Genomic DNA, 12,227 nt, shown 5'->3' with positions numbered 1-12,227 from the left:
TCAAGAAAAAACAGGAAAATCAAAGCAGTGTTTGCAAATAAGGTAAAAATAAGTAGATTTACTCTACCGTAGGAAAACTGGCTATTTACAAATCAACTTTTATTGCTTTCTTTAGAAAGTAAATATGTCAATCAAAAAGATTAAATTTATTGAAAGTTAATATACGGTTTGCATGTTTTGAAAATGTTTCTAACCGAAATGAGTAAACATGTGATTAGATTAGTACACTGTTAACCTGAAAATGTAATATCAATATATCTTAAAAAAAGAGAATTCTTTACCCGTACGTGGTACGGGGGCCCAAACACTAGTTCAATATATAATGGTATTCAGAAGAACAAAAAAAGATATGGAATAAAAACGAGACAAATGACCTCAAAAGGGGTAAATCGAATGTATGTACATGGGGAAAAAGTGGTGTTCAGAAAGAAAAAAAGTACATGGAGAAAAAGTACCCTAATGCTTGCCTGAGTTTATAAGTGGAGCTATAAAAATGGCGTTCAAATCAAAACACAAACGTAAAACGATCATTAGTAAACACCTTGAAAGGTACATTTCTACATATATTTTAAAACTAAGGCCTAACAAAAACAAACCCCCCAATCAGCAATAATGTGTATATATCAGTTCTACTTCTTCTTTGGTACTGTTGGCCGTGACCTCATACTGGCTCTCCTTGCCACATCCCATGCCTTCTGTGGCGCATAAACACCCAACTGGGACGCAAAGAAAGATTCATAACCTGGTGAATCAAATGCAAATCCAGTGTGCTTGGAGAGCTCCCTAGGCAATTGGGATATCGCATAGCTTCTCGCTTCTTGAGGTGTGAGCTCGTTCTCTATTTCCAGGTGATCCGCCTTGCTTGCATCCGACTCGTGCCTATGGATTTCTTGGACGATCTGATAATCATATGGGAAGAACCATCTCTCAACCCTGTATCAGTAAAAGCATAGTTTTTCTCATGTCATAATCATTACAAAACATCCTGTGTACGCTTTGTTTCAGTGATCTTGAGCAAAATAACCCACATGTCAGTTCTGAAACTCATTGGTTTTACTTACCCTTGGAAGATGAAATCGCCTAGAAGAGAAACAATGGGAACAAGCAGCAATGCGAAGTAGAAATAGAATGTACTCATCAGCACATATATGACAAAGTAGACATTTTCCTGCAGAGACGAGGAAAAAATAATAAAATAAATGAGATTTTGCTAATCTATAAAGAAACAAAAAACATCACAAAAGATATACTGAAAGGGAAGTAGTAGGATGGTGTTACATTTCTATCACGTGGTGTCGTAATCCCGCAGTATACGAAAGCAAAAACGAGCCATGCAAGAATGCTCCCACCGACTGTGATATAATGCCATCTTGTAATGGAATTGCTCATCAAAAGAATGCGCACGTTCACGGCAATCACCAGACATGTGAAAACTAGTGTGCTAACATCCCAGAGACCAAATATTTTTCCTGATGAATTTATAGCACCAAAAGATGAGGTGGTCACGAAGAGATAGCAGACGAGAGACTGATACACAGCAGAAGTAGCCCATGCTGCTACGACTCTCCATTTGAAAAATGAGTTACGTATTCCCTCTCTATACAGTTCTGGGTATCTCTTCGAAAGGGACGCACTCACATCCTATCAAGAGCACAATACGGAAATGAGATTATCAAATCCAGGAAATGAAAATGGTCCTAATGGTTAAGTAATTTAAGATGGGTATGCGTATGTTTTAAGAGATCGAGAAAAGCTAGTACCTTCTCAAACAGCCCAAGGACAATGACAGGAAGAGCGGTGAAAAAAACGTTATACAATGACTGGAACCAATCATCGTAGAACCTTTGACCAGAAAATCCAGTTCGAAATGTGAACCAAAACTGAGTCAAAGTGAAGGTAAGATTCTTGTAGAAGAAATACATGACCACCTGCCAAGTAAGAGATCATAAGAACATTGATGAAAAAAAAAATAAGCATGTTATGCCGCAATCTGCCAAGTAAAAGATCATTAGATGTTTCAAAAAGTTTTGCGGCAAAAGACAAACTCAACCTTGCAGATTCTAAGATATGACCACCGTCCATGGACAAGAAGCAAATCAGTAAGAAATCTGAACTGAGCGATGGCAAAATCACTAGCCATCACAGCTTGCATTCCCTCCATCCCACTTATTCCTATACCAACATGAGCTGCTTGAATCATGCTAACATCGTTGGCACCATCACCAATACTAAGAGTAATCTTCTTTGCGCCTTTTCTCACCAAGCTTGTCACCTGAAATTAGGTTCACATATACTACCATTTAGAAGGCGGTTCAAAGAACACAGAGAACCAAATTACTCACTGGACATGAATTAAGTGTAAAACTCAAACCCAAAAACAAAATGTGATTACCAATTTCGAAATCAAAGCCCCAAAATAAAATAGTATATAAGCTTCTCTTTAAAGGCCCAACCTGTACGAATTTATTTTGAAATAGTCATCTAAATTACCTGTGCTTTCTGTAACGGAGAAACACGGCAGCATACAACTGACGTACAGTTCAAGCTCAAGCTGAGCAGCGTTACGCGTAAGCTCGGGTCTAATGCATACATTAAACACTTTCCATCAATAACGAGAGCCAATTTTGGTCCAGCTACGGTATGCATATAGAGTTGAGCTTCTTCAAGGCTCTTTCTCAGCTCCTTCTTTACTTCTTCTTTGATAACACGAGCAATCTCAACTTGATCACCCTAATATCAAAAAGATTTATGAACAAAAAATAGGTAAACTGATTGTTCTCCGCACAAGACAAGCTATTAAGAGCACCTCCAATGGGGGGGATTCTACCCATTGGAGTTCTAAAGATTCATGTGTATAAGTATATGTTGTATATGTGTATGTAGGTGTGGGGTCCATTATTTTGTGGAGAATAATAATGGACCCCACACCTACATACACATATACAACATATACTTATACACATGAATCTTTAGAACTCCAATGGGTAGAATCCCCCCCATTGGAGGTGCTCTTAATAGCTTGTCTTGTGCGTCCCTGATTGTATCCGTTTCAGAACTGATGATAAATTGTTTCATATCATTGTTGATCAAGTTGCATGCTGTAGCATAACAGAATCCAAGGCAGATATTTAAGTGGCAGAAGAAAAAATAAGACCCAAGAGCAAAAGTTGTGACACACCCTACCATAAGCAATATTAATAGCCGTTTCCATTTTGTCCCCTGTTAACACCCAGATCTTAATTCCAGCTCTTGATAAGGTCTCTATGCAGTTAGGCACCCCTTCTTGAAGTTTGTCTTCTATTGCAGTTGATCCGATGAGGGTAAGATCCTTCTCGATAAGTTCTGCTACCTTCATGGATCAAAACACCTCACATTCATCAGCTATGATAAAACTATTTCCTGGCTACTCAAAAACTGTACTGTAAGGATATAATCACTCTCACTACTGAACATAATCATAGAATCATTTTTCAAGTTCGTGTCATACGAACAAGTTCGTGTCATACGAACAAGTTCGTAGCTCTTGGTTGTTAACCTTTCTCGGGATTCATGAGAACGCTACCTCTATCATTATAGAACACTAGGTAAGAAATAATGGAATACCTCATCTAACTTCTTCTCACGGTCTCGCAATGCAGATTTGGCCTGGATGAATTTTTCATTCCAACTATTATAGGTTTCGGGGTCTAAATCTCTATAGGCCAGGCAAAGGGTACGCAATCCAGAAGATCCAAAATGTTCCAAATGTTCTCTTGTAACTTTCCTAACATCGTCCATACCATCGGCCAATCTCTCAAAGATTACGTTATCTGCACCCTGTGGACAATGTTCCAAGCAATGATCGATATTTGACACTGTATTACACAGAGAACTAAGTACTTATAGAGCTCTTACCTTACAGTAGAGTACAAGCCTTCCATCTGGGTAACGGCATACAACAGACTGGCGCTTCCTTGTACTGTTATGCATTGTGTAAATTTCAATGGTATGCATAAAACATGACAAATGGGAAATAAAGAAACATTTCACTGTCTTATAGACCTGTTGAACTCAAGAACGTTAAGTATCTCATAGGCCACATCTTGAACCTTTCCCATCTTCTCCACGTGAGACTCGCGAACATACACCATAGTTGGAGTACGCCTGAAATTACAAGAAACTAGTCTCAAACATTACTAACAGAGACTTGAGAAACAAACACACATATATGAAGAAAATCTCTAAAATTTGAAACAAGGGGAATCATGGGGCAAGTTAACTAGTTGCAAATTTATCTTGTCAATTTGTCTTTCGAAACTGAATGTAATGGGAATCACCTGTAAAAGAAGAAACCAAAATTCTTGGCGGCAGTAACTAGGGCAGCTTCATCTGGAGATGCAGCTTGATATACGATCTTTTCAGGGGACTCATCACCTTCAGGAAGGACTGTATGACAGATGGCTAGGCATCGAAAGAGTTCCTACAAATATCAAAAGTACAATATCTTATAGTTAAATTAGCCTCTGAATGTTCGCATGCCCAGAAATAGACACAGTAGAAATCTGGAACCCAGAATAAGGAACTTCTCTAAACTACAAAAATGGCGTTACAATACTTTTAGATGCTTTAATCAGAACCATTCTGTAGTTTCTCGCAGAACAAAGACCTAGAATACAGGCAATGGTTGAACGTTGAAGCCAATTGAAAAACCTTTTCGAGTTAATACCTTACAAATTCACATCTCAACACCTATCAAATACATAATTAAGTACAATAACATTATCACCTTACAAGTTCACACCACAACACCTATCGTAGACCGAACGTCTCCATGAAAGGAAGCAAGAACTCATGTTCTAGAGTATCCCTATAACCCCATCATCTCTTAACTATTACAATCCTTAAACGTACTGTGAGAAAATTCTCGAAGAAATAAATGTAAGGCACCTTGCAAAGATCAGGATTAGGCTCATTTCGCCAAGCTCCCCGCATTAGCCTTGGATCATCAAAATTAAATCCCTTTTCTCTTATTGCACCAGTCGACCTTTCTTCCTGAATATATTCGTAGAGAGACAAATTAGACATGCTTCCATTGCAACTTAATGCACTAGGCAACTTCCGCATCTGAAAAGAAATAATACCTCGTGTACTTTTAAGCCATTACGCTGAGCGATTCCTCTTTCTATCTCAGTGACACCACATCCATAACTTATTCCTCCAATTGAACATTTAAAGAATTCCATCAAATTTCTTGTCAGCGTTCCAGTTTTATCAGAAAATATGTATTCCACCTGAGAGATACCATAGTAATTGTAACAGCAGTGAGAATGGTATCACAGTATAATATTCTAGAGACAGATCAATTACAAACAATAAAGCGGATATATATATATCATACAAGCAACAAATTTCCGCAGGGATCAGTAGTAGTAATATGCGACATGTCCTGATAGCTACCTGTCCAAGCTCCTCGTTTAAATTGGAAGTCCTGGCCGAGGCAGGGGTATTTGTTTCAGCATGATACATATTGAGATCTCGGTTGATAAACTGAGTCGACTGGATAAACTTGATCATCTGGGTTTTTTCATTTAAGGAGAGAAGATAGAAACCACTCAGAATGCCAGTAATTGTAATGCGGATAGTTAAAATAGGATACTAGGAACAACGTACCTCTATAGAAACATAAAGGGAGATTGGTATAATTGATGAGAACAAAGTGATTAGAGTGAAAAAGGTGAAAAACCCTATCTGTAGACGCAAATAGAAGCAATATGGTAAAAACCAGCAAACCAGATATAGAGGGAATCAACTAACTACACAAAGCTATTTACCGCGAGTCTGTTACGGTATTCCCAATCTGACTTCTTAAGACCCAAGTATAGGTCCTCACGATCCGTCACAATTGAACTACAAAATTAATAGTATAGATAACTGTATCGCAACAAGACATGGTTCAACAATCGAACGAAACATGACTTGACAATAACAAGATCGACGAGAAACCATACCAGCCTATAGCTCCAATTAGACACATTGTGATAAGGACACAAAATATTGTAATAATGAGTTTGTCAAGCTTCTTTTCCAGCGTACTTCTTTTGGAAGGAGCATTCATCGCATTCATCATCACCTAAACAGTTTGAATTCACCATATAACAACATCAGACACTATGCTTAGCAACTATACAATGAAGTAAAAACAGAGTAAGTCTTTGCAATCTTCTTTCCTTTTGAATATGATTTCAGAATACATGTATCCTGTATGCTAGAAACACATGTTTGTAAGCTGGTTTCTCATAAAACAAGCTTCACAACAGCTTACCTTCGTCTCATGGCCAGTAAAAACAACAGCTCCAACTATGTATTCTGTGTTTCTAAGACTGCATCCCTGAAAATGTAGATTTCACACGTCTCAGAATATTATTAAATTTAAGGGTATAAAGCTCTGTACTAGATGCATGGAAATCTATTCAGTAAAATTTTTAAGGCCAAGGATATAAAGTTCCAAGAAATCAAGATATCTCAAAGTAGATCAAAACTTGATCCATAATTAAAAAAAAACAATATGCATGACCAAATCATAAAATTGCAAAAATAACGCACAAAAGGGGGAAAATAAGCCAACGGTAGAAACAGTCAATCATACACGCAATAAAAGCTGGTCGGGAGAGAGAGGTAACGTCTGCTTTTGTACTACAAGATTCCCGGTGAAAGTGTACAGTGAATTGTTCGGTTGCTCACACTGAATTTCACCTGCATTGCAAAAGACACAGATGATGGAGAAAGTCAAAACATGTGTAAAACAGTTGCAACTTGCAACACAATCATACTGAGATGAAAAAGGAAAAAAGTTAGAATGAAGGACAGTCGGAGCAATAAAAAAATTATGTCTGCATGTATAATATAATCAGATAAAAAATGGATTAGAGACAAGATCATGTATCATCAAAGTCAGAAATGAGCCGTAACAACTCTTTCCGCAAAACAATAATAGGAAAATTCTACCAGACAAACACTAAACAAATGACAAAAACGGACTGCTATATAAGACTTTGCTGCCATTAGTTCTGGTGATGTTTCGATCCCTACATCAGGATGTGATATAATAAAAACATGTTGCCAGGGTAACTACAAAGGAGTAATCTGGCCCAGGTGAACGTTTCTCAGAAAGTTTCATTTATTAGCTTTTTAGCCAGAAGGTAGCGATCCAATCTGTGATAATAAAATTAACAAGTGGCTCTACAACCAATACCAGTGTTCTAAAACGCGCTAGGCGTTCATTACGCGTTAGAAGACTGTATAGCGCCTATCCGTTTAGGCGTTCGCCTAAACGAGATATATACGGATATATATTTTTACACGAAATATAAGTATAAGATTAATATATATACATTATTTTTGAAAAAAACTGAACATAAATATATTTTAAATCCACTTTTATGTATAAGTATATAGTTTAACATATATAAATAGTTTTAAATTATAAAAATTAAAGCCATTTTAAATATATAAAGATGATAAATTTAAAATGATTTTGCAAAAATTATACTAATATCTACAATCATATAAATATATAAAATATGTAAAAGTAATATAAATAATAACATTAATAAAATATAATAATAATACTAATAGTTTATTTTTTTGAATATTGATGCTTAAAATCCGCCTAGGCGTCCGTGTAAACCACATGTCCGCCTAAACGCTATTATTCGTCCGAATTATATAAATCCGCATAAAAGACTGTATAACATAATAACAATACGGTTGGCTACCGTATAGCGCCTAAACGCCCTAGACGGCGCCTAGACCGTATTTTAGAACACTGACCAATACCAAATCGCCTAAACCCACTAACTTTATTAGCAAATTAGCGTTCGTAGAGAATTACGTACTTGACGTCACTTCACCTCTGTCTACGAAAAAAATCTTGCATGAATCCAATCAAAGCAATAGGCTAACCTCTAAACTCAGAGGCTTTCTCTGGTACCAAGTAATCCCATGTCCTTTCAAGGGCCTTTCTTATTTTTAAATTTGTTTCTCCATCCAGATTTGCAGTCTGCACTCACAATAAATACGCAATTGAACGGCACACTAGGTAAGAGAAGATCTAAAATAACAGCTTTTGTCCTGGACAAAAAGAAAGCACTATATTTCTTCAAAAGGGGAAGTCAAAGAAGAAGCACCTCAACATAGCAGATACCATCAGGATTAGTGCTGGACAGGAAAAGAATATCGGCTGGAAAAAACGCATCTTTTTTTATCTGCAAAAACAAGAATCTTATTCAACAGTTATGGGTCTTAATTTAAAGATAACAAGATTATCTAATCAAGCTATAAATTAGAACCCTGAAATGTAGTCAGCACAAACTAATTTCCTAAACCCAGTGTCCTTTGCCAGAGGTCAATATGTGACGGAGGAAAGCAGCACAATGATACACATAAATCACAGAAGGTAACTGAACCCTACCAGAATAACTATAATGCAGGCAGTACAACTAAACATGTGTACCAACAACACACAGCAATAAATAAAACGGGTAGCCAAAGAGAAATTCATCTAATCATGTTAGAATAAGAAAGGATTAACCTTGACAATATCTCCAACTTGCAACTTTCGCCAAGGAATAGGTACCCACTGTTGGTCTTGTAAGATCTCCACTGTGCTATTATTTATGGACATATCATTTTGAAACCGTTTCTGAAAAGATTATCCATACAAGGATTTAGAAGTTGAGACACAGGTGGGTGTTGAGACTAGCTTGAACAGAGTATTTTAGCGCTGAAATTATTCTACTTTAAAGCAAGGAGAAAGGGAATATTTCGGCAATTAAAAAAGAAGAAGAAGAAACGTGTTCCCTTACCCAGTCTTCGAAAGCCTCTTTAATAAGAGAGACGAGAAGCACCATTGACAACGGAGCTACATTTGTTATTGGACTCACAGGGCTGCAGGACAAACAGTCTATCAAGTTAATAACTGCATAGATCATGCATAATTAATCCTTAAAGTTTCATCCAACCAAAACAAGGGAATTCTATGGATGGAGTATGAAATAAACAGAAAGAAAACTTCAAAAATCGTCAAAGTTAGACAACTTTCCAAGGAAGAGAACGTACCTTATAGGTGTCATTGATAGACAGGAGATTCCAAGAAAGTATATGTTTGCTATGCGCCTAAACTGTCAGGGAAAACATAAAAACTAAAATCAGAAAACATAACCAAAAAATCCTTGTGGAAATGACTGGCGAAGGAGTTCAAAGTGTTGGCATGTTCATCATATGTCTCTTCATTTACAGTTATGATCCTAATTACATGTTTACACTAGTCTTGATAAATAAGTGAATCAGAAACTAAAAAAAAAAAGGAAGAATATCCATGACAATTCCACCAGATTGCAAAGTTCTCGGCTAGTCCTTAAATACATTCTGAAGCTCTAAGTTTACAACCCTTAGAGATCCAAGCAAGATGAATACCTGTTCAAACAGACCCTTGGGCAGAAAGGTGAAAACATTATACTTTGTTGTAGAAATTGAATTACCCTGAAACAATCACCACCACATTCCATCAGAAAATAATCAAACACACACAAATTGACTTACAAGCCCAAACTAAAAAGAAAAGAAAAATAATAAACAGATCGATGAATCCAAAAAGCACAAATTCCATTGTGCATATCCGGTAATCGATTCAGAACAATACCTTGAAGCGGACGGGCATATTGGAATCTCGATCATTGCAGTAGACGGTTCGATAAGACGGAGCCTGAGGCTGTATATGACCCAACGTCACCGTTCGAGACGGCGTCCGCCGATGGCTAGCCGACGAATCGACGCTTAAATTACCCGATCGAACCATTCGGATTCAATTCCGATCCAACAGGTCCAAAGATCGAATATCCGACTTGACTAATATTATTGGTCTCCTTGATTACGCAGATCTGTTCTAATCGACGGTAGAGAGTGGACAAAGAGAGGACCAAAGACCAGCCTCTCTTCCGTTTCAACCTCTCTTTTTTTTTTTTTTGGGTTGAAGAGAGTAATGCTTCTTCGTCGTCAGAAAGTTGCTGCTTCTTCGGGTTGAAATTAAATAATTAATTAAATCTATTTTCAAATGTGCATTTTTCGATACGTATTTCTCTTTCGGGTTATTCTGCCCAAAATCCATCCGCGTTAATGCAAGAAAGAAGGAAAAACCTTCCGCGTTGATATTTCTTCACGCGCTCTTTTATCGCGTGATATTCAAATTTATAGCTGAGACGCACATTGTTTGTCTTTGAAGATTTTCTTTAGGATTCTTGGGAAAATTGTTTTTCTTTAAAGCAAAAAATGATAACTATTTCTTTTTATACTAATGTCTATTTTGTGACATTTTTTCATATAATACATTTTAATATTTTTGAAAATAAATTTAATAAATATTTATACAAACAAAAAAATTTGGAAAAATAGTAACTATTGATAAAGTACCTATATGAAATTAGTGGTATTTTTTCAGTTCTAAAAATGTTTAAATCATAATTTTCAGATTCTGCTCCAAATAAAGTAGAAAACGAAATCCACTCTTTTCATTGAATCTACAATGTTTAGAATACATGATCTACGTAAATAAAAGTATTCTAAAAATATTTAGAATACACATTCTGCGCTTACCTACCGATCTAAAATCTTTAGAAATCAAAATCTACACATTAATATAAATCTAAAACAAGTAGAAACCGACTTCTACATATTTAATGTAAATCTAAAACATGTAAAAATCAAAATCTACACATTATTATAATTCTAAAAACCTATAGAAACCGATTTCTACATATTAGATGTATTCTACAGATAAGAAATCAGTTCCTCAAAATATGGAAACAAAATATTTGGGAATATTCACTTTCGTATTTTGAAAAAAATCGATTTTTTTATAAAAAAACAAAAAAAATCGAAAAAAACGTGGTAACCTTCTTCTCACGCCGTCTTCTATATTCTATTGATTATTCACAAAAATTTTACATTATTTCTACCAATTCAGTCTGAAATTGAGTGAGTTAAGGTTTATGAACTTGAGAGTTTGATTTTCTCCCCCTTTGTTCGTGAAGGAGATGAGAAATTATGGGTTTCATCCCAAAGAAATCGAGTTTAAAGAGTTGAAATCATGTTTGGTCGGTTCAAATCAAGTGGAATCAAACCGGATATAACCGAAGAAAACCAGGAAAATTATTTGGAATACTTACCTGGGCACTGGATCGATCGGTCTATAATTCGAGATCAGTTGATCTGTATGAAATCGATCTTTGCCGATCGAGTGAAATGGACCAGCTCGATCAGTATATGCTCCGCGTTTTTTTTGTTCTGCATAATGATCAGGATCGATCGATCCGTTCGACCTTGTAATTTCGGATCGATCGACCCCGCTTGATCAAACCAATTATTTATTATATTTAAAAATTACAATTTTAAAGGCATTATTGCCATTTTGAAAATAATTAGCCTAATGGGACATAAAGTATATGAGATTAGTCTAAAGGAACATAGTTATTGTTGTAATTAGAGAGATTTAGAGACTGAATGTTTCTGTCTTATTATTAATGAACAATGGGGGTTCCTTTATATAAGGATTACAAGATAAAGAGAAAAGAAAAGTGTACATATCCTAATCCAACATGAAATAGGAAAACTACTAAAACATAATAATGGAAAGATTACATCTACTAAGAAAAGGAATGGGTTTCCTTTTCTCTAAGCTTTGTGGCCGTCTTTCTCTCTCCTGAATTCGGCTCTCTCTCTCTCCTCTCTCTAGGCTTCGGCCGTCCCTCCATCTTCTAGGTATTGGGCCGGTCTTGGACCGGGCCTGGTTAATGGCATTCCACTCCATGATTTATAACACTCCCCCTTGGATGCCATAACCATACATGATTCGTAGTACGCTTCATGTTGCCTCATTAAAACCTTATCAGGAAAACCCAGTGGGACAAAATCATGATGAAGGAAAAAGAGTACAACACGCACTACTCCCCCTGATGTGAACCTCACTGTAGGTTCTACATTCTACGCATCTTGGTGCGTGATATTTCCTGTATGTATAGGATGGGAGTAATCGGCCAGTTTCATTACTGAACCGTAATTAGACCATTTCGACTTCTTAGGTCGTTTCTCATGTCCTTTGACATTGAGTGTCTCGGTAAAGCATGTGTGCTAAACAATATGAACCATATTGTCCTCAGAGATCACTATTTGGTCTTTGCAAATCGTGTTTGCAT

The 12,227-nt window shown here is 36.4% G+C and overlaps 1 protein-coding gene across 1 annotated transcript; it reads right to left on the bottom strand.

Moving 5' to 3' along the window:
• Positions 1 to 355: 355 nt before the first annotated feature.
• On the bottom strand, positions 356 to 10,131 carry LOC106312384 (phospholipid-transporting ATPase 3). The gene is made up of 27 exons (XM_013749893.1): positions 9,680 to 10,131; positions 9,454 to 9,519; positions 9,097 to 9,158; positions 8,844 to 8,925; positions 8,570 to 8,680; positions 8,166 to 8,243; positions 7,942 to 8,038; positions 6,626 to 6,732; positions 6,302 to 6,367; positions 5,988 to 6,109; positions 5,811 to 5,886; positions 5,650 to 5,727; positions 5,437 to 5,553; positions 5,121 to 5,270; positions 4,927 to 5,031; positions 4,317 to 4,459; positions 4,042 to 4,143; positions 3,895 to 3,958; positions 3,604 to 3,816; positions 3,184 to 3,349; positions 3,010 to 3,098; positions 2,491 to 2,730; positions 2,051 to 2,272; positions 1,761 to 1,928; positions 1,279 to 1,641; positions 1,062 to 1,168; positions 356 to 933 (listed from the first exon to the last, which is right to left on the bottom strand). Exons 1-27 carry the CDS (start codon positions 9,833 to 9,835, stop codon positions 630 to 632), a joined length of 3,654 nt encoding a protein of 1,217 aa, XP_013605347.1. The 5' UTR covers positions 9,836 to 10,131; the 3' UTR covers positions 356 to 629.
• Positions 10,132 to 12,227: the final 2,096 nt, after the last annotated feature.

Source organism: Brassica oleracea, chromosome C1, assembly GCF_000695525.1.
Source record: "Brassica oleracea var. oleracea cultivar TO1000 chromosome C1, BOL, whole genome shotgun sequence".
NCBI lineage: Eukaryota > Viridiplantae > Streptophyta > Magnoliopsida > Brassicales > Brassicaceae > Brassica > Brassica oleracea.
Note: the sequence above shows the minus strand (reverse complement) of the source record. Positions and strands in the feature narration are given on the sequence as shown.

Bases quoted from the DNA above. Each gene is read 5' to 3' on its own strand.
- LOC106312384 (XM_013749893.1), bottom strand. From the start codon at position 9,835: ATGGTTCGATCGGGTAATTTAAGCGTCGATTCGTCGGCTAGCCATCGG. The intron at 5,271-5,436 runs GTAGCTATCAGG...GGTATCTCTCAG, and splicing joins TAAACGAGGAGCTTGGACAG to GTGGAATACATATTTTCTGA. The intron at 3,099-3,183 runs GTAGGGTGTGTC...GTTATGCTACAG, and splicing joins GGCTATTAATATTGCTTATG to CATGCAACTTGATCAACAAT.